Raw genomic sequence first — 22,816 nt, 5'->3', positions numbered from 1 at the left:
AAGATAAGTAGTCAGCAAGATGGACAATGACCGGGCCTGACTGAGGAACCAACTTTCTACTGGTATCATTGTGTCATGGGTCTTTGGCTCATTTGGAGGGGAAAAGAAGGAAAGAAAGAAAGCAAAGAACTTGCTGCAGCAGATAGTAGGGACTGAAAAAGCATTAAAGGGTTAAAAAGGGAATTGATTGATCATTGCCTTGTATCAGCAATAGGCTGCTGCATCAATTCCTTGCTTGTTTTAACTTCCAGGAACTATATTTATGATGAAGCTTCTCTAAAAGCTCAGTTGGTAAAGAATCCGCCTGCAATTCAGGAGACCCTGGTTCAATTCCTGGGTCAGGAAGATTCACTGGAGACAGGGTAGGTTACCCGCTCCAGTATTCTTGGGCTTCCCTTGTGGCTCAGCTGGTAAAGAATCCACCTACAATGTGGGAGACCTGGGTTTGATCCCTGGGTTGGGAAGATCCCCTGGAGAAGAGAAAGGCTACCCACTCCAGTATTCTGGCCTGGAGAATTCCATGGACTGTAAAGTCCATGGGGTCACAAAGAGTCTAATAGACTGAGCAACTTTCACTTTCACTTCATATAGAACCTTGGGCTTCTCTGGTATATCAGACAGTAAAGAATCCACCTCTAGTGTGGGAGACCTGGGTTCTATCCCTGTCGGGAAGATCCCCTGGAGAAGGAAATGGCAACCTCCTCTAATATTCTGGCCTGGAGAATTCCACAGAGGAGCCTGGCAGGCTACAGTCCATGGGGTTGCAAAGAGTCAGACATGACTGAGCGACTTTTACTTCACTGCATATAGCACCTTAGTCTTCTGAGAACCTTGATAAATATGTATATATACAGAATCTTCATATTTCAAAATGTTGTATAGTATTTGGTATATAAAATAATATTTATAACATATTTGTTTGTTATGAAGCCTAACAAAAAATATACCTAACTCCCTAAGCAGCTTTACAGTTGAGCATTACTGAAACTTTTGAAGCTACCTGTGTTCAGATACTTTATGACATATATTAAACATACATGTTATATCAATGAGACAAAAGTTCACATGATAGTAATTCCAAACAATGTCATAAAATTTTCTTTGGGTCACTTAATAATGTGATAACATTTGCTTTCAGTATGTAGCTGTACAATACTTCTAATAGTTCAGTAGTCACTTTGAAGTCACTATTTAACTTAATTCTGAACTGTGATGTTGGAGAAGACTCATGAGAATCCCTTGGACTGCAAAGAGATCAAACCAGTCAATCCTAAAGGAAATCAACTCTGAATATTCATTGGAAGGACTAATGCTGAAGCTGAAGCTCCAATACTTTGGTCACCTGATGCAAAGAACCGACTCATCAGAAAAGACCCTGATACTGGGAAAGATTGAAGGCAGGGGAAGGGGACAACAGAGGACAAGATGGTTAGTTGGCATCACTGACTCAATGGACATGAGTTTGAGTAAGCTCCAGGAGATGGTGAAGGACAGGGAAGCTTGGTTTGCTATAGTCCATGGGATTGCAAAGAGTCAGACACAACTGAGGGACTGAACAACAACATTTAACGTAATTAGATCCCCAAATCAAAGAATTATAGAATATTAGAAATTGAAAGAAATCTAAATAAATCCTGTAGCAGAATGTCGCCAAATCCAAGTTATCTTATAGGCTAGCACACAATTTAAAAATCCACCATATACCTCAATGATTTTTAAAAGACTAGGTGAGTGTGTAAGATGAGTTCAGTCAAAACCACTGCCATGAAGCACTATAAGAAGGTTTAGATGTAAGCCAGTGACATTGTTTTACAGAATATTAAATTCTGTAATGGTTCAAAAGCCATTGAATTTAACTGAGGTGAAAACTTATTTGCAGAGATGTTAATTAATCCAAGATCATACAGTTCAGTGGTACTAGACCAATTAGAGGAAATGTGCTTATTGAACACCTAATATATATAGAAGACTTTGAAATAAGTGTTGTGAAGGGAATATGTTTGTCTAATGCAGGGGAGTTACAATCTGTACTATGGGTAAGATATTTGACGTATGCAGATATAAAGATGTTTGTATATATGTCCTTGTGCATGGTATATATGTGTGTATTCTGTGCTGTGTTGTGCTAAGGTGCTTCAGTCGTGTCCGACTCTGTGACCCCATGGACTGTAGCCTGCCAGGCTCCTCTGTCCATGGGATTCTCCAGGAAAGAATACTGGAATGGGTTGCCATTTCCTCCTCCAGGGGATCTTCCTGACCCAATGATCAAACCCATGTCTCTTATGTCTTCTACATTGACAGGTGGATTCTTTACTACTAGCTCCACCTGGGAAGCCCATATATGTGTGTAAATATATACATATATTTATATATATATATATATATATATTTGTTTTATATATATAAAACAAATTTTATATATATATATATATGTTTTCTTTCAGGACAAAAGGATATAGAACTAGATTGGGGCCAAAGGGTCCTTATATGCAAGACAGGAGAATTTGGACTTTATCTTCTGTGCAATGGGAAGCTAATGGAGAATTTTAGGCAGGGAAATTACTCAGATAAATTCATATATTAGAATAACTGTAGCAGTGTGGATCATAATCTGAAGAGAGAATTCAGAGGCAGGGAAACCAGTTAGGAGGGTAAACTAATAGTTCCAGTGAGCACAGACAGAAGGCTTTTCTTAAGCGGTAACTGTGGGATATTAACAAATATACATTAGCTAAAATATTCGTGATAGAAAGCTATAAGCATTAACAACCCATTTAAAAAAAATTATTCACATTTGACTATGACCCTGAAATATCTTCAGAAACCTCATTTCTCCCTTGCCCTGCCTCTCGATTTGGGATGAAATATACCTCAAGTAGCGTCAGCCCAAAGAACACTTGAGTCAAGGACAGAGAGAAAAACTGGCCCTGAGCTTCAGAGTTTCTGCTGACCCTCCTGCCATGGAAGATACTGTGTGAACTGAAGCATATGTATTGAAAATCATTCACCTGCCTCCTCCCAGCTGGCTGAGATGAACCCCATTAGCATCAAAAGGACAATTCAGGGTGAGCTTAGAAAGTAGAAATTGGCTTTTGTCCCTATAAATAAGTAGAGACGACCCCTTAATGCCTCACCCTGCATGGTTGTATGAGAATTCTGGATTTTGAATGAAAAAGGGCTCTCAGTAGCAGAAAAGACTCAGGTGATTGAGGGTCATAGGTGCATTTGAGTTACATATGAAAAGCCCAGTCAACCATGACAAGCTATATGAACCCCAAGTGTGGGCAATTAGACCTACAGTTTGGCTCTTTTCTGTTCCTTGTTTGTAATAATCTCACTGTAACTTGTTTTCCTCATTGAAAACACAGGAATAATTAAATGTAGTCACTTCTTATTAAGGTAAAATTACATAGTGTTTATGAATGTGTTCACGACAGGATATGAAAGATAGTAGGTGACTGAAAAAAGTTATATACAAAACAAAATATTATGCAAAAAAAAATTAAGCAGTGTCAGTTCAGGTTTAAGATCAGTCACTCTGGAGTTAGGGCTAACTGGGTTTAAATTCAGACTGCAATATTTACTGTCTTTTCACCCTTCAGTAAGTACATCATTAAGCCTCAATTTCCCTCATCTTTAAAATGTGGATCCAAATAATACTTCATCAAGTTTTTATGTATGTGTGTACATGTCACAAATAGTTAACTTTCAATATTTTTTATTATTACTGTATTATTATTGACCTTTTTTTTTTTTCTTTTTCTTATCCAAGGAAAGTTGTTGCACTGTTTTAAAGGTAGGATATTTTTGGTTTATTAGCAAATTTCTGTGTCTTGTTTATCTTTGAGTTAAATGAGAATTTATAAAACATTCATTCAGATTTGCTACATTATAGGCATCCAGCCAAGCATGGACACTTCCAAAGTTCAGGGCTTCTTCCCTCATTGGTCCCTTGATCTACCATATGTCCATTCTGATTGGAACCATATGATACCTCTTAATAACAGGTTTTCTTTGATTAAGCAAAAATCACTGCCTCTTCTATAAATTTCTCAATGTCAAATTCCTTGCCTAGACAACCTAGGGAAATATACTTTCCTAAAGAACATCCATTCATATATTTGAAGATACTTAGATATCTATTTTGATTTTCCCTACACAGAGAAATTTTCTACATATTTGAATGCAGTCTAATATTATTGGTTCACAAGTACACTTTTGATCACAATAACAGTTTTGCTTTATTTTTTAATTTTAGCTACAGGCATACTCAGAGACACAGTTTATCAACTAAGTTTAAGTAACATTTTAAATCCTTTGTTGTCATTTTAACAGTCTTCAGAGCACCTTCACCAGGAGTAGATCCCATCTCAAGAAACTACTTTTTAATCTCATACTTAAGGAGTAACCTTTTCATTTCTTAAAGTTTTATCATGAGATTGCAGCAATTCAGTCACATCTTCAGGCTCCACATCTAAACCTAATTCTCTGGCTGTTTCCACTACATCTGCAGTTACTGTCGCCACTGAAGTCTCAAACACCTCAAAGTCATTCTTGAAAGCTGAAATCAGCTTCTTCCAAACTCCTGTTAATATTGATATTTTGGTCTCTTCCTTTGACTCACAAATGTTCTGTTTTCTAAATTGAAGTATAGTTGACTTAAAATATTGTATTAATTTAAGTATACAACATTTTTATAGATTACACACGATACAAAGTTATTATTAAATATTGACTGTATTCTCTGTGCTATAAATTATGTCCCTTTGATTTATTTTGTGTGCATGTGCTGTGTGCTCAGTCATGTCCAGCTTTTACAACCCCATGGACTGGAGTCCGTCAGGCTCCTCTGTTCATGGGATTTTCCTGGCAAGAACACTGGAGTGGGTTGCCATTTCCTCCTCCAAGAAATCTTCCTGACCCAGGGATCAAACCTGTGTCTTCTGCATCTCCTGCATTAGCAGGCAGATTCTTTACCACTGCACCACCTGGGAAGCCCCATTTATTTTAGAACTGCTAATTTATTCTTCTGAATTCCCTTCACCTACTTCACCCTTCCTTCTCCCCCTCTCACCTCTGGTAACCACTGGTTTGTTCTCTGTGGGTCTTTATGTTGTTATATTTGCTTATTTGTTTTGTTTGTTAGATACCACATATAAGTGAAAACACACATTATTTGTATTTCATTAAAAATAAATATTTACAATGGCTTCTAGAATGATGGGTCTTTTCCAGGTTTTCAATTTACTTTACCCCAAGCCATCAGAGGAATCACTATCTATGGCAGCTTTAGCCTTATGAAATGTATCAATATTTATTAAATGATAAGATTCAAAAGTCAAAATTCTTCTTTGATCCATGGGCTGCAGAATGGATGTCATATTAACAGGCATGAAAACAACATTGATCTTGTTGTATGTCTCCATCAGAGGTCTTGGGTGAGCAGCTGCATTGTCAGTGGGCAGTAAAATTTTGAAAGGAATCTTTTTTTCTGAGTAGTGGATCTCAACAGTAGACTTATAATATTCAGTACATTAAAAGATGCTTACTCCTTGGAAGGAAAGTTATGACCAACCTAGACAGCATATTAAAAAGCAGAGACATTACTTTGTCAACAAAGGTCCGTCTAGTCAAGGCTATGATTTTTCCAGTAGTCATGTATGGATGTGAGAGTTGGACCATAAAGAAAGCTGAGTGCTGAAGAATTGATGCTTTTGAACTGTGTTGTTGGAGAAGACTCTTGAGAGTCCCTTGGACTGCAAGGAGATCCAACCAGTCCATCCTAAAGGAAATCAGTCCTGGGTGTTCATTGGAAGGACTGATGTTGAAGCTGAAACGCCAATACTTTGGCCACCTGATGTGAAGAGCTGACTCATTTGAAAAGGCCCTGATGCTGGGAAAGATTGAGGGCAGGAGGAGAAGGGGATGACAGAGGATGAGATGGTTGGATGGCATCACCTACTCACTCAATGGACATGAGTTTGGGTAAACTCTGGGAGTTGGTGATGGACAGGGAGGCCTGGTGTGCTGCGGTTCATGGGGTCACAAAGAGTCAGACATGACTGAGCGACTGAACTGGACTGAGACCATGTTGTAAATAGATGTGCTGTCATCCAGGGTTTGTTGTTCCATTTATACAGCACAGGCAGAATAGATTTAGCATAAGTCTTAACTGCCCTAGGATTTTCAGGACAGTAAATGAGCATTGGTTTCAACTCAACTAAAAGTCATCAGCTACATTAGTCCCTAGTATAGTCACCTTCATTAATTATTTTAACTACGTTTTTTTTTTTTTTTGATAACTTGCTGTAACTTCTATGTTTGCATTTGCTGCTTCACCTTATACTTTTATGTTTTGGAGATGGCTTCTTTCCTTAAAACTCATGAACCAGCCTCTGCTACTTTCAAATTTTTCTTCTGCAGCTTCCTCACCTCTCTCTGCCTTCATAAGAATCTATGAAAGTTAGGACTTTGGTCTACATTAGGCATTGGCTTAAGGGAATGTTATGGCTGGTTTGATCTCCTATCTAGACCACTCAAACTTTCTCCAAATCAGCAATAAGTCTCTTTTTGCTGTTTTATCATTGTTGTGCTCACTAGAGTAGCACTTTTAATTTCCTTTAAGAACTTTACCTTTGCATTCACAACTTAGTTAACTGTTTTACACAAGAATTGTAGCTTTTGGCATACCTCAGTTCTAAGCTTAATAGTTTATAGCTTTTGGTTTAAAGTGAAAGATGGGAACTTTTTCTTTACTTGGACATTTAGGGGCCATTTCAAGGTTATTAATTGGCTTGATTTTAATACTGTATGCCTCAGGAAATAGGAAGTCCTGAGAAAAGGGAGAGAGACAGGGAAGGGCTGGTCAGTGGAACAGTTAGAACACACACAACTTTTATCAATTAAGTTCACTGTCTTATAGAGCCCATTTCATGGCCTCCTCTAACAGTTGCAATAGGAATGACAAAGATCACTGGCCACAGATCACCATAGCAAATATAATAATAATGAAAAATTTGGAATATTGAGATAATTACCAATATGTGACAGACACAATGTGAACAGATGCTGTGAAAAATTTGTCAGTAGACTTGCTTGGTGCAGGGTTGTGACAAACCTTCACATTTAAAAAAACACAGGGTCTGCCAAGTACAAAGTAAAGCACAATAAAACAAGGTCTGCCTGTGCTACTAAGTTGCGGTGACCTTGAACCACTGTAATTGATTTCCTGATCCTTAAACTTAGGAGTTTGCCTGTATTCCCATGAACCTTTACTATGAAAGGTGTAGCTCATTGTCGATAGTGGACTGCTCAAATAACTTGATGCAAGTGTAGATTTTAAAAAAGCAATATATAAGCATTCAGTGTTTACAACTAAATGTACTGAAGCACATTTATATTTTTATAAATGTATGTTTACACAGGTTTTCTAAGATTTTTAAAAGAACATGTCTTGGGAGATATTAAAATGAAATGGTGGGACTTCCCTGGTGGTCCAGTGGATAAGACTCTGAGCTTCCACTGCAGAAGGCATGGGTTCAATCCCTGGTCAGAGAACTAAGATCCCACATGCTACACAACCAAAAAAAAAAGAGGAAGATATTTAATAAAATTAATTTAAATTTTGAGTCCTGCCCTACAATTAGGTGCTCATGATGTATCTTCTCAACTGAGGACCCAGAAAAGTCAGGTTTCATTATTGTTCACAACTTGGTATCAGCCTACCTCTCAGTATTTCTCTCTGACTTTTCCAGTCACACCAGAGGGAGAACACTGGAAATTTTTATTTTTCTTCTTCCTTTTTTTCAAGTTGATTATTTCTCTTGACAGTTCTTGCCAACACATTTCACCTGGAAAAGTCCTACTCACTTTTCAAGACCATATTCATATCATTTCTTCAAGAAACCTTCACAAACCTCCCCAAGAGAATTTCTGCTCCCTGATTACCCTCTCACAGATTTCCAACATATACTTCCCAGTGAATTGTTTGATTACAGTAACTGGCAACCCCAATTTAATAAGAGAGGCAGAGAGGAAATGTATTGACTTAAAAAAGCCTAAAGGAGGGTTAAAAAATAAAACTTTTGCTAAATTTTTTTTTAAAGTCATGGCCATGTTACAAAATTTAGAAAAATCAACAAAAGCATCACCCATAAACTACTACTGAGATGTTAAAAAATAAATAAATGGCCTTTTTCATGAAAAAAAAAAAAAAAAACTGTGTGAAAAGCAAAAGGGCAGCTCAAGTTCTAGAAGATCCAGGTCCTGACTCTAAGACTCTCTCCTCATGACTTATTGTGCTTGTCTTGGTTAGTTTTCTCCTCTCTTACCTCAACTGACTTTTTCCACAAATTGAGAAATACAGCTCTTAATAGTATCCAAGCTTTAAACCTTTTACCATTTGCTACTAGTGAGGGAGAAAGATCCTATTTATCAGAACCAGTGCAGAAAATCACAGGGAAGTACCATGACTTGACTACCATTGGATTCATCAATTGCATGACCAAAGGGAAAACACAGCTTGGTTTAAGTGTAGCTGCCAATCACTCGGCCAGATTTTGGCGGGTAGGGAATCAGTTACCTAAATCCTGGCATAGTTTAAAGAAGGTATCCAGATGTCAGGATGTATGAAGGTGTGGTTTTCAGGGTAGGGAGATAGGAAGGTAGTGCCAAATATCCCGTATATATTCTTTTTTTCCTACTTATGTGAATGCATTTTTACAACTAGATTCTGAAATCCTTAAAGGCAATAACTCCTCCTCCTCTCTGGTGGCTCAGTCTGTAAAGAATCTGCCTGCAATGTAGGAGACCCAGGTTTGATCCCTGGGTCAGGAAGATCCCTTGGAGAAGGGAATGGCAACCCATTCCAGTATTCTTTCCTGGGAAATCCCATGGACAGAGGAGCCTGAAGGGCTACAGCCCATGGGGTCACCAAAAGTTGGGCACAATTGAGCAACTAACACTTTCATTTTCATATCTAAAAACAGTGTCCATGCTGCCTCATTTTCCAGGAACTAAAATTTCATAAGGTCTGGAATACACACATACAAACACACATGCTTCCCTGATAGCTCAGTGGTAAAGAACCTCCCTGCCAATGCAGGAGACATGGATTTGATCCCTGGGTTAGCAAGATCCCCTGGAGAAGGAAATGCAACCCACTCCAGTATTCTTGCCTAGGAAATCTCAGGGACAGTGGAGCCCGGTAGGCTACAGTCCATGGGGTTGCAAAGAGTCGGACATGACTGAAGTTGCTGAGCATGGCATGGCATGTATATATATATACATATATTTGTGTGTTTTTATAATATTTAATATGCATAACTTGTGTTTGGCAACATATACTCTTGTTGTTTCTATAATGTTTACAACTCTTTGCAGCCAGTCTTCATAGTTAAATCTGACAACTAAAAAATAAGTCAAATATTTTAATAATTCAATTCATAAGAAAAAAGCAGACAAAATGATATTTAAATATATGACCAGTTTAATAATATGCATTTGTCTCCAAAAGGAGCCTTGGATTTAATTGTCAGGCTTTTGATTGCATTCATGAAGTGATGGGATGAATCTTTTCAGTTATCTTTTTCAGATTATATTCATAACTTTCCAAGATTCTTGGTGGCTAGTTGAGTAGCATGATTGGCCTTTCAAAATTATTTGCACCTATGTGTTTCTGATTCTTTGTCTCCTTTCTGCTCACTTTTGGCCTGGTGATGTTTCTGAAGGCTTGGATTCTCCTTTTCCTTTTGCATTTGCCTCCTGCAGGAAGGTACACACTCAGAAAGACTACTCTTTTGCCTCAGATCATTCAGATCCCCTATTTCATCACTGACTTCCGCTGTGGTTTGTGTATCTAGACAATGATACTTGCTTCTCCTGTGCCTAACTGTTCTGGTTTTAGCGCTAGGAAATGTCTTCTTGTGATTCATTTCTTGCTTACTTGGGGATGTGAGTTTCTGACTCTGTAGACAAGTGGGACTGTTACAGTGGCTTCCAGCTTGGTAAGAATCTTCACTTTTCAAAGGATACTTTGGTCTCTTCCCAGCATTTGAACGAAACTTCATGTATTGGATGGTGGCTGAAGATGGCCTCCCATAGTTTGATTCATAGGCATGTGCCTTCTTTTCTTTTGAGAGCTCACAGCATATATTCTGGGTGAAGCGTTCACTTCTATGGCTTCCTCTCAGAGAGGGATTACTTGACTCTCTGCTTATAGATCTATTTGTAAGTCCAACACACCAGGATTTAGATCTTTGAGTACTGGACCTTGGTTGTCTTTGGATTCCCCTTCTGCAGTGTGAACCAACTTCTGCAAATCGGAAGGGTTGTCTGTACTTCATCCTCTTTTTTCTGAAAGAGTTCAGCTTCCTCCCCTCTCTCTTAGAAGAAACGGCAGTTTCTGAAATGCAGCTCCAGGAGGGGTCCCTCTTTCTAGATTTGCAATTTATCAAGGATCTTTCTCTGGGTAACCTTCTTTGAAAGGTTCTTGGTGAAGAGTCTGAACATTTGTTTTTTTCTGCTTCTTTTTTCTGGAAATTGATCTGTTGGCCAATGTTCAAAGCCTTTTTTTCTCTTAGGCTGTTCCTCCATGGCTGTTCCTGATTCAAAATTGCTGAGGAACTGAAAGTGTGTGCAGTTGTTTCACTCTTTCCCATATCCTGGGCATGACCCGGAAACAACTTTATCCTTTCTGTCTTCCTCTCTTGAACATTTTTTTTGCAATTCAGTGAGCCTGGGCCCTTTTCCCTTAGTATAGCCCAGTTCAGGAGCATGCTATTGGTAGAAGGTGTGACTTTGAGATCACCTGGTTCTGATTTGTCTTTGAGCCAAGTATGGATTTTGCTTCCTGCTTTATGATGGAGTAGTGGAACTTCAGATTTCTTCAAGCAAGAGTTACCACTGGGAAACGCTTTCATGCCTGACAGAGGCCTCTGGTCATTATTCCATTGGCCCTGGGTGTTTTTAGACTGTTTTATATCATGTTGAGGTGCCGGTACAGCCTGATCCTTAGGCAAAGGCAAAATGGGAGCTGATGCAACAGACTTTTTTCCTCCCCAAGGTGAAACAGTAGGACATTGATAGATGGCTCGTTGGTCATAAGTTTCCATGTTGTAAGGCGAATGAACAAAACTGATAAATTCGTGCAGAAAGTGGTGGGTGTGTTGTTGGAGATAAGGTTCTAGAAGGTTGATGAAGGAGTCACTGTCTAGATCATATTTTGTCATGTGATGGAGAATGGTGGATAGAATATTCTTCACTGTGTAGCCATAATCTCCATAAACAGCTGTTAGTTCTCGTTTCAGCCAGGGAACCAGCCGATGTAAACAATCAGGGTTTCTCTTGAAATAATTAGCTGATAAGTGTTTTTCAAATCTGTAGCCTTGGACATGTGCCACCCAAATTCCGGAATAATACAGAGCTCTTCTGAACTTCATTACCACCTGGTCTCTAAAGTGACCCAGAGACACGGAGTTTGGTGGGAACTTCCTGCTGTCCCCAAACTCTCTCAGCAACTCCTGGACAGTCAGCTCTCTCAATGGCCTGATTTTCTTTGTAAGGTCCTCAAGGTTTATGCCAAGATCATGGTTTTCAGAAGTCACTACGTAGCTTTCTTCTTCCGAGGGAAGGAACACTGAGTCTTCTTTGGTGCCTTCCTCTGGCCTGGCGGAACAACCCTGGGAAGGAAAGCACTGCATGCTGGATGAAGGCATAGATTTATTTCTTTGTCTTGAATGTAAAGATTCATCACTGTTCACGGAACAGGGGTTCCAATTGGCTCCATTCTGTATATTCTCCAAGCAGTTAGGACACTCACAGTCAGATGAGAAATCTAATGGCATCTCCATGAACAGATTGTATTTCACAGTCATATGTGAGAAAAATTGGTTCAAATCAGTTCCTCATCTGGCATGAAAAATATCTATTAAAACCATTCCACGCATATTTCTGTAATATATTTTGTCTCCATGGAATAAATTCTGGGATAAAGTTAAGAAACAAACTATTTCCTCAAATTAATAAATAACACTGTCAATAAAACCCAACATAGACAAGGCAATGAGAATTCAGGCACACTGTCTCTCTTAGTTTTGCAAACTCTGAAAAGCAAATCAGAAATAAACATCAAAATTTAAGTATCACATCTTTTAACCCATCAATTCTAACTCTATAGTTTTAATCTATATATACAAGTCTACAAACATATATACATGGATTTTTCTAATAACAACAACAACAAAAAAAACCCTGAAAACAATTGACATCCATTAGTAGGGAACTTATTAAATAAATGATGGTTTATCTATAATATTTAATATTATGTCACCATTCCAATAAAACAGGCAAATCTATACATATTAATATGTGAAAATAGATTAATATATTGTTAAATGAAAAAGCTTATATAGAAGAATGAGAAGCTATTATAAAAATCTTAAAGAGTAATCACTAATTTCTGGCAATATTGTGAACTAGACACCTTGTCCTAGTGGGACACATTCCCACTAGGAGTAACAATACTGCTGCTGCTGCTAAGTCGCTTCAGTCGTGTCCAACTCGGTGCGACCCCAGAGACGGCAGCCCACCAGGCTCCCCATCCCTGGGATTCTCCAGGCAAGAACACTGGAGTGGGTTGCCATTTCCTTCTCCAATGCATGAAAGTGAAAAGTGAAAATGAAGTCGCTCATTCGTGTTCAACTCTTAGTGACCCCATGGACTGCAGCCCACCAGGCTCCTCTGTCCATGGGATTTTCCAGGCAAGAGTATTGGAGTGGGGTGCAATTGCCTTCTCCAACAAAATAATACTAGCTATAAGTAAATATAGGTAAATATATCTCAACTTAAGAGGTAATGAGTAAAATTCTTAGAGGCCAAATCAATCCATAAATAAAAGTAGAAATCCAGAGAGGGAAGTGAGCTCTGATACCACAAGTTGCTCAGAACTGATATCCTTGATCTTCAGTTAGAGACTAACCAAGAGTTGCAGATGACAGGAGAGAAAGAACAGACTCTGCCAAAGTTTGAATGTATAATGGAAAACCTCTGCATAAAGCTGTGTACACAAATGTTTACATTCTTACTGAAAAGGTAATTTAGAAAAATAATCACCCCACACACAGACAGCAGGAAATCTTAGCTGAGATTTTGTAACCAGAAACAAGTATGTCTGCAGACTAAATTCAAGCAGCGTTTTCCTAAAAACCTCAAAAAGGTAATTTATTTAGAGGTTGATAGTAACCACAGGCAACTGGCAGAGGCAAACACACATTCTTCCTGGAGGAACATTATAAACCTAAGTTTCATGACAAATTTCCTCCAAATTCACAGTCAAAAGTCACTAACAAGAAATAGCCATCATAATAAGTCTGAGTCCACAAAAACAATAGAGAGCAAATTTGATTCCTAACAGAATCTGAAAATAAAATTAGCTTGCTGGATGTACATGAATTTCATCCCTTCTCTCACAGATGGTTTCAAGCTCTCCTTTCCAGAAGTAACGCTCTCATTAAGTCATCATTCATCTTGAAAAGCAAAGACGACAGAAACAAATTACATTATTTAGCAGATTTACCTCCTAGACGATCTTAAAGTCTCCACGCTCATATGAACCTTAACCACAGGATTAATTTGGTTGAAGGGGATTACTTCTGTTTTGTTGGCCTTAGAGATAGAATTTAGAACACAAGGCTAGTTCTGCTGTGGTTTGGAGAAAAAGAAACTGCTCCAAGTTTTCCATAAAACTTGGTATCTTATGTTTTCCACAAAACTTGGTATCTTATGTTATCTTATGTCACTCCAGACACCCAGCAGTGTCTGGAGTGACTTTAAGATACAAATCCTTTTTAAGATAGAATCCATGTCCTTTTGACTTATAGGTTGCCAGAATGCTTTAATTTTTCAACAGGCTGATCAAACCTAACACTGTAATGTGTGGTCTGAATCAGAATAAAGCAGGACACAAGGTAGAATATGGGTTTCCCTAATGAAAGAACTCCCTGAAGAACAGTCGTTAGTCTAATAGCATTAGTGTTAGTCACTCATTCGTGTCCAACCCTTTGCCACTCTGTGGACTATAGCCCTTCAGGCTCCTCTCTCCATAGACTTCTCCAGGCAAGAACACTGGAGTGGGTTGCCATTCCCTTCTCCAGGGGATCTCACTGACCCAGGGATTGAACGCAGGTCTCCTGCATTGTAGGAAGATTCTTTACTGACTGAGCCACCATGGAAGCGCCTAATAGTAATATTTAGATTTAAATTATTTAGTCAGGAAGTTGTCAATTTTTCTTCAAATGCAAGAGCTGAATAAACTTGTTAGCATGTGTGCAGTGTGATTAATCAACATCTTGATTGTCTGTGTACCAGCTTTTTGGTTCAAAATGAAAAGTTGTCATATTTTTCAAAACATTTATTCATCCATAGCTAAATACCAGTTAATACAGACAACACAGTTGGGAAGTCATTGAAAATAAATGTTTTTTTCTCTTTTTTGGGGGGGCTATCCTTGCTGTTATTCTGTTTTTGAGTTTGGTCATGCTTACTCAGGCTCTTGGACTGCTCTTAGATGCAGGTGAAACCAATTTAGCTCATGAGCTATTTTGGAGAATTAGATAAGCACCTTTGTGCTTAGCATCTAGTAGCAGTTTAATGGAATAGCCATTTTAGTGTTTTTGAGTAGGTTTCGTTGCAAATTCCTAAGACAGTGCATTACTTTTATTTTAAAAATGTGTTTTGCATGACTTTATAATTCAAAATAGACACCATTTTTTGATATCCTTGTAACTGTAGGGTAATATAGAACCACATTCCCTATAACGTTCAAAACTCTGTCAGCCCTATATAGAGGAAAGAACAGTACAGACATGGGTTCTTATTCTACTGCTCACATATGCTCCCAGTCACGGCTTAATCGTCTGTGAAATAAGGCTTATAGAAAGACTTAGAATAGATGCAAAAAGTACTTTGTGAAAAACAATGCTTATTAGTAATAAAGTGCTCTCAGGAGACACTCTCATCTGTACACTGTGTCTCCATGGTGAAAATACTTGATAAATGTTTGTTGAAGAGGAGGAGAACTTGAAGGATTAGAGGGAAGAAGGGAAGAATCAGAAACATAAGAAAAGGCCATTCAGGTGTCTCTTCTGGATGCTTTGTATTAGTCTGTCCATTTTTTTTTTTTTTTTTGGTCATCAATTTCTTCCTTTCCTTTTCTTATTTTCACTCCCTTGGTTCCTAAATACTCAAAATTCCGAAGAAGTTTAGAAAGGAAGAAGTGGTCGGGAAAGGGGTGCGTTGGCATCCAAAGTGAGAGAAGTTTAGAGTCAAGAAGATAATAAATTGACAATGGCAGTATGATGCTGAACAATTAATCTGATGTATCAGTAGCCAAGAGATCAGATCCTTTATTTTCTTATTTAAGTTCTGAACCAACTACTTGGAAGCCTTGATTTTCTATTTTGGTCTTTTTTTTTTTAATCATGTTCCATGGCTCTAGAGCAGAGTTTCTATCTCAGTACATTAGGGCCAGACAGTTCTTTGCTCTACTTTGTAGAATATTAAGTACCATCCCTGGTCTCCATTCAATAGATGTCAGTATCCCCCACACCAAGTATGACAATAATAAATGTCTCAAGATATTGTTACATGTCCTCTAGGGAGGCAATATTGCCCCCTGTGTTGAGAACAACTGCTGTACAATCTACAGTTATTGTGTTTTGAGATAAGATTTTCCTCACTAGTTCTAGAAGCAATTCCCCTACCAAGAAGCTATAGTATATACATTCATGAGAAGAATCAAGTATTAAATAAGCTGAAAGAGCATGGGTTTCAAAGCCAGAATTCTGAGTTTGAATTTTGACTCTTTTCATTTGAATTTGTCTTTCATAAGCAGCTTAATTAAATTCTCTGAGTTTCATCTATTTTATACATCACAGCATGGACGTTTTCTTCATAGCATTTACCATTATCTGCATATTACACATTCATGAGTCTGTCTCCTCTCTGACATTACTATAAGCTTCATGAGGGAAAATAGATGAAATCTTTGGTTTATATACAAATGTTTCCTCATAACTTAGAATAAGTTTGGCATATAGGAAGGAGTCTATATTTGCCAAATAAATTTTCTGTACTGATCAACACAGTCCAGTAGGTGTCAACAATTGTATTTATAGACAGTTTTTGTTATTCAAGATAGTTGCATCCTATAAAGTCCTCACAATCACTGAATTGGTTAACTTTGAACCAGTGCTCCTAGGGGAACAGGATTAGATTCCACGGAGCCTCTGGTCACATTTATATCCACGGAATGATACATATAACTTTGTTTTACTTGTGTTTGTTTAAAGACATCTTAATATATATTACTGAGTCATTAACAGTAAACTCTCAGCCAATAGCCTCAGCCAATAGCCTCCTAGCCTGAATGAAGCTCATCTAACACATTTATTTTCTCCATAAAGCACATCACAGTTTTCTTGCAGTTAGGAAAACTAGCCAGCATTTGAGTATTATACATGGAGGTCAATCTAAATGACAAAATCACCAAAAAAAAAAAAGGAAAATATGCATTAAACATGAAAATAACCTTGTTTATGGTGTGAAAGCTGAAACAAGAAGGCAGAATGTCATTTTGTTTGACCTCAGCTGGGAATATGTGAGCTGAGTGACTCAAATTCTTTGCCTTTCTGCCATGCCCATGAATGACATGAAAACACCAGGAGCACTGATTTTAGGGTTACAAATAAACTTTAGGGAGTAGACAAAGATAACAAATACAGAATCTACAAATGATGATTGACGAATTTGTGGACAAGGTCAGCTTCTGCAAGGGGACACAAGAGAATTCACACTAACTTAATTATCAGGCAGAGTAATGAGATCTCATTCCAACCTTTGTATCTTAATCTTTATACCTAAAAAATGAACAGAGCTTCTCTTGCCAAAATGACCCCTTCACAAACACACAAAGGAAAACATTGACTCCAGATTCCAAGTGAATTCTTCATTCCAGTCTTTGTTCCTTATGGGCCTTCATTCTCCATGTATTTAGAGATTTTCCAACTATCTTTCTGTTATTGATTTCTAGTTTAATTTCACTGTGGTCTAACAGCATACTTAAAATGCTTTCTATTTTTTTAAATTTTTTAAAAATTTATTTATTTTAATTGGAGGCTAATTACTTCACAATATTGTAGTGGTCTTTGCCATACATTGACATGAATCAGCCATGGGTGTACATATGTTCCTCATCCTGAACCCTCCTGCCACCTTCCTCCCCATCCCATCCCTCAGGGTCATCCCAGTGCACCAGCCCTGAGCACCCTGTCTCATGCATCGAACCTGGACTGGCGATCTATTTCACATATGATAATATACATGTTAAGATATGTTTTATTAGCCAGAATGCAATCTACCTTGGTGAATGTTAAATGTGAACTTGAGAAGAATGTGTATTCTGCTGCTGTCAAATGGAGTGTTCTAAAATGTCAATTAGATCAAGTTGACTGATAGTGTGGTTCAGGTAAACTATATTTTTACTGATTTTCTGCCTGTTTGATCTATCAATTACTGAAAGAGAGGTGGTATTGAAGTCTCTACCTATAATTGTGCATTTGCCTTTTTCCTTGCGTTTCTATCAGTTTTTGCTTCATGTCTTTTGATGTACTGTTAGCTGCATGTGTTCTCAGAGAACTGACCCATTTATCATTGTATACTGCTACTGCTAAGTCACTTCAGTCGTGTCCGACTCTGTGCGACCCCATAGACAACTATAGCAACTTCAGCTTTCTCTTAATTAATGTTAGCATGATGTATCATTGCTTTATTTTTAATCCAAGTCTTAATATTTAAAGTGGATTTTTTTGTAGACAACATATAGTCAGGTCTTATTTTTATATCCATTCTGACACTCTTTGTCTTTTATTGGTATATTTAGATCCTTCACATGTAGAATGATTATTGATATGGTGGCTTTAGTGTCTATCATGTTTTTAACTGTTTGCTTTTTGTTGCATTTGGTTTTTGTTTCTTTTCGGTACTTCATTTTATTCTCATAAACGTGCCCTGAGGGACGAATCTCACATTAGTCTTATTTAGAAATGAAAGAACACTACTTAAATTGAGTTAACCAAGGTTACACAGGGCAAATAAAACAAAGCCATCAGTCAGTTCAGTCACTCAGACATGTCTGACTATTTGCGACCCCATGGACTGCAACACAACAGGCTTCCTTGTCCACCACTAACTCCCAGAGCTTGCTCAAACTCATCTCCGTTGAATCAGTAATGCCTTGCAATTATCTCATCCTCTGTCATCCCCTTCTCCTCCTGCCCCCAATCCCTCCCAGCATCAGAGTCTTTTCCAATGAGTCAACTCTTCGCATGAGGCGGCCAAAGTATTGGAGTTTCAGCTTTAGCATCAGTCCTTCCAAAGAAATCCCAGGGCTGATCTCCTTCAGAATGGACTGGGTGGATCTCCTTGCAGTCCAAGGGACTCTCAAGAGTCTTCTCCAACACCACAGTTCAAAAGCATCAATTCTTAGGCACTCAGCTTTCTTTATGGCCCAACTCTCACATCCATACATGACTACTGGGAAAACCATAGCTTTGACTATACGGACCTTTGTCAGCAAAGTATTGTCTCTGCTTTTTAATATGCTGTCTAGGTTGCTCATAGCTTTTCTTCTAAGGATCAAGCGTCTTTTAATTTCATGGCGCAGTCACCATCTGCAGTGATTTTGGAGTCCAAGAAAATAGTCTGTCAGTTTACCCATTGTTTACCCATCTATTTGCCATGAAGTGATGGAACTGGATTCCATGATCTTAGTTTTTTGAATGTTGAGTTTTAAGCCAGCTTTTTCACTCTCCTCTTTCATCATGAGGCTGTTCAGTTCCTCTTTGCTTTCTGCCATAAGGGTGGTGTCAACTGCATATCTGTGATATATAAACCGAGCCATAATTTGATACTGTCTAATGTTCTTGAGAAACCTATATGCAGGTCAGGAAGCAACAGTTAGAACTGGACATGGAACAACAGACTTGTTCCAAATAGGAAAAGGAGTACATCAAGGCTGTATATTGTCACCCTGCTTATTTAACTTCTATGCAGAGTACATCATGAAAAACGCTGGGCTGGAAGAAACACAAGCTGGAATCAAGATTGCCAGGAGAAATATCAATAACCTCAGATATGCAGATGACACCACCCTTATGGCAGAAAGTGAAGAGGAACTAAAAAGCCTCTTGATGAAAGTGAAAGTCGAGAGTGAAAAAGTTGGCTTAAAGCTCAACATTCAGAAAACAAAGATCATGGCATCTGGTCCCATCACTTCATGAGAAATAGATGGGGAAACAGTGGAAACAATGTCAGACTTTATTTTTTGGGGCTCCAAAATCACTGCAGATGGTGACTGCAGCCATGAAATTAAAAGACACTTACTCCTTGGAAGGAAAGTTATGACCAACCTAGATAGCATATTGAAAAGCAGAGACATTACTTTGCCAACAAAGGTCCATCTAGACGAGGCTATGGTTTTTCCAGTAGTCATGTATGGATGTGAGTGTTGTACTGTGAAGAAAGCTGAGCACCGAAGAATTGATGCTTTTGAACTGTGGTATTGGAGAAGACTCTTGAGAGTCCCTTGGACTGCAAGGAGATCTAACCAGTCCATTCTAAAGGAGATCAATCCTGGATGTTCTTTGGAAGGAATGATGCTAAAGCTGAAACTCTAGTACTTTGGCCACCTCATGCGAAGAGTTGACTCATTGGAAAAGACTCTGATGCTGGGAGGGATTGGGGGCAGGAGGAGAAGGGGATGACAGAGGATAAGATGGCTGGATGGCATCACCGACTCGATGGGTTTCGTGTGAACTCTGGGAGTTGGTGATGGACAGGGAGGCCTGGTGTGCTGCAATTCATGGGGTCGCAAAGAGTCAGACACGACTGAGCGACTGAACTGAACTGAATGTTCTTTAGTTGACAAAACATTTTCTTCTGTATACTCAGTGAATTCAGCAATAAAACTCTGATAAAGCTTCCAAATCAAGGAAAATTGTGCCCTCAGAATCATTAAGATTTGTATGCCTTCCCAAGGCTTTCCTCTCTCCAAAACCTTGGAAGGGCATATTAAGAACTTAGCATCTTTGCTCTAGTTAACCAAAATGCCATGTATTAACTAATAGTTAATAACAAATTCTAAAAAGTCTAGCATAAGAACAAAAGCAAAAGGAAAAAAATAGTTTTGCTTTATTTACAAATAGACCAGAATTATCCATGGAAACCAAACCTATAATTTCAGGGTGCCAGCTTTCTTAAAGAGCAAGAAAAAATTTAGCCCTCTTCTCAAACCAGGCTGTTCAGTTTTATTTTCCCATTGACTGAGGTCATTTAAAATGAATTGTTACAACCTGGCTCCTGAATTACCATCTATTTTCCTGTAAAAATACCTCTCCTTGCTTCCATAGGGAAGAGGGGAAAGACAGAACTGGACTTGGGCCCAAACCATAATTTTAGTAATTACTAAACCAAGTGACTGCAGCCATAATTGAGTCATTCAAAGCCAAATGGTAGCAGTAATTAGTTTGTCAAATTTGAATAAAAGAGCTTTTTTGGCGAGAACAAGTGCAGTAGAGCTAAGGAGCCCTGAACTGTCAGCCATGGAGTGGGAGACCTTTTTCAAGCAGAGAGGGTCTTCCCAGCACTGTGATTCTCTTGTGTGACAGTGATGGATGTTCTTCGTTACAGATTATGGCCTTGTCACACTTAAACTAATATCTCTTCATGTCTGCAGGCCCTGCTCATTCCCCAGGGCAGCAGTCATCAATTTACATAGAAAGGCACCTAGGGAAACACGGAATCTATTTATCACACTTGCTCTGAGTGTACTAACAGCAACTCCAACCCACGCATGGACCCACATTTCAATTGGGCTTCATCTCTGCAGCATCATAAATAGTGTGAAAGGATGTGTTGCTAAGAAAATGGATAGAAGGAGAGTGAGAAATTCATGAAAAACATGGGAGTGAGTGAACTCCACCCTTGTATGACCTCCTCAATGTGTGTAAGAATTCAGCAAGCTTTAGACTGCTTAGACTAAACTTTATACTTCCTGTTGTTGTTGCTGTTTAGTTGCTAAGTTGTGTCTGACCCTGTGACCCCATGGGCTGTAGCCAGCCAGGCTCCTCTGTCCATGGGATTTCCCAGGCAAGAATATGGAGTGGGTTGCTATTTCCTTCTCCAAAGGATCTTCCCATCCTAGGGACCAAACTCATGTCTCTAACTTGGCAGGCAGATTCTTTACCACTGAGCCACCAGGGAAACTCTTAATCTTCTTAGACTTCCCTTTAACATCTTAGAGTTACCTGCATACTGTGGACGATGGATTGCCACTTCAGCCTTTCCTTCAGCTCCTGGAAAAGGAGCTACATTAGGTTAGGAACAGAGAAGTCAGAGAGGCAGAGTTCAGACCCATAAGTCCTCTTTCCTCCAATTCCCCAGCCATATCCATTCAATTATTTGCTTCATTACAGACATATTTTCTATTCTCTTTGGCTAAGTTCTGTTCGTTCCACTGAGACCAGTCGGTGCTATTTCTGCCCAGAGCTGAGTGTGCCTCTCTATTTCCAAGGAATGTACTTCCTTCCCAAAGTCACAAATTTCTCAGGCTTTGCTAACGGTTCAAGCAGCACTGCTGGTACTCCTTTACAGTCACAGAGTCAAGAGGGAAGCAAATCCTTAGTGTTGGTGGGCTCCAGGTCCCAGACTTCCATCAATTCTAAGGGTTGCAATTCTTCCTCGTTTCTGAATCTAATGTGAAGATAATAAACACCTATTTATTTTAAATTATTCTGCATTTTTTTCCTCAAAAATATTCTCTTTTGTGGATACACCTCTTAGGTTCATACAGTAAGCTAAAACATACTTAGTACTATTTTTTTTTCAATCATTTTGCATGCATTTTGCTTATAAAAGATTCTTTTATGTTGACATTTCCTGTCACTTTTGCACAATGGTTATTTGACTTGATGTATTTTATTCTTCTTACCAGCAAATTTTAACTAGAATTGCCTAATAAACATATAACTAGGCCACATATTAATAATTAAAAGTGGCATGAATTCTGTCCAATTTGTCAACAAAGGATGGGAATGGGAGAATCAGCTTATCATGACTTAAACCAAGAATTAAAAAAATTTCATGTATATATCTCACTATGTTGATATTCCTCATTAAATTAGTCACAAACCATATATTAAAACTTAAGGGCTTCCTTGGCGGCTCAGTGGTCAAGAATTCACCTGCCAATGCAGGAGACACTGGTTTGATCCCTAGTCCAGGAAGATCACACATGCTGCAGGGCAACTAAGCCCTAAGTTCATGCTCTGCAACAAGAGAGGCCACTGCAATGAAAAACCCACACACAAGAAGGCAATGGCACCCACTCCAGTACTCTTGCCTGGAAAATCCCATGGATGGAGGAGCCTGGTAGGCTGCAATCCATGGGGTCGCTGAGAGTCGGGCACAACTGAGTGATTTCACTTTCACTTTTCACTTTCATGCATTGGAGGAGGAAATGGCAACCCACTCCAGTGTTCTTGCCTGGAGAATCCCAGGGACAGAGGAGCCTGGCGGGCTGCAGTCTATGGGGTCACAGAGAGTCGGACATGACTGAGCGACTTCCCTTTCACTTTCATGCATTGGAGGAGGAAATGGCAACCCACTCCCGTGTTCTTGCCTGGAAAATCCCATGGATGGAGGAGCCTGGTGAGCTGCAGTCCATGCGGTCGCTAAGAGTCGGACCCGAATGAGCGACTTCACT

The 22,816-nt window shown here is 38.8% G+C and overlaps 1 protein-coding gene across 1 annotated transcript; it reads right to left on the bottom strand.

The window, feature by feature from the left end:
* Positions 1-9,656: 9,656 nt before the first annotated feature.
* On the bottom strand, positions 9,657-11,873 carry LOC129651017 (E3 ubiquitin-protein ligase Topors-like). Its single transcript, XM_055579749.1, has one exon. The coding sequence runs from the start codon at positions 11,871-11,873 to the stop codon at positions 9,657-9,659; it is 2,217 nt and encodes a 738-aa protein (XP_055435724.1).
* Positions 11,874-22,816: the final 10,943 nt, after the last annotated feature.

The sequence above is a fragment of the Bubalus kerabau genome, chromosome 4 (assembly GCF_029407905.1).
Source record: "Bubalus kerabau isolate K-KA32 ecotype Philippines breed swamp buffalo chromosome 4, PCC_UOA_SB_1v2, whole genome shotgun sequence".
In the NCBI taxonomy this organism is placed as follows: domain Eukaryota; kingdom Metazoa; phylum Chordata; class Mammalia; order Artiodactyla; family Bovidae; genus Bubalus; species Bubalus kerabau.
This window is presented reverse-complemented; position numbering and strand designations above follow the sequence as displayed.

Coding starts and splice junctions, on each gene's coding strand:
- LOC129651017 (XM_055579749.1), bottom strand. CDS start 11,873: ATGACTGTGAAATACAATCTGTTCATGGAGATGCCATTAGATTTCTCA.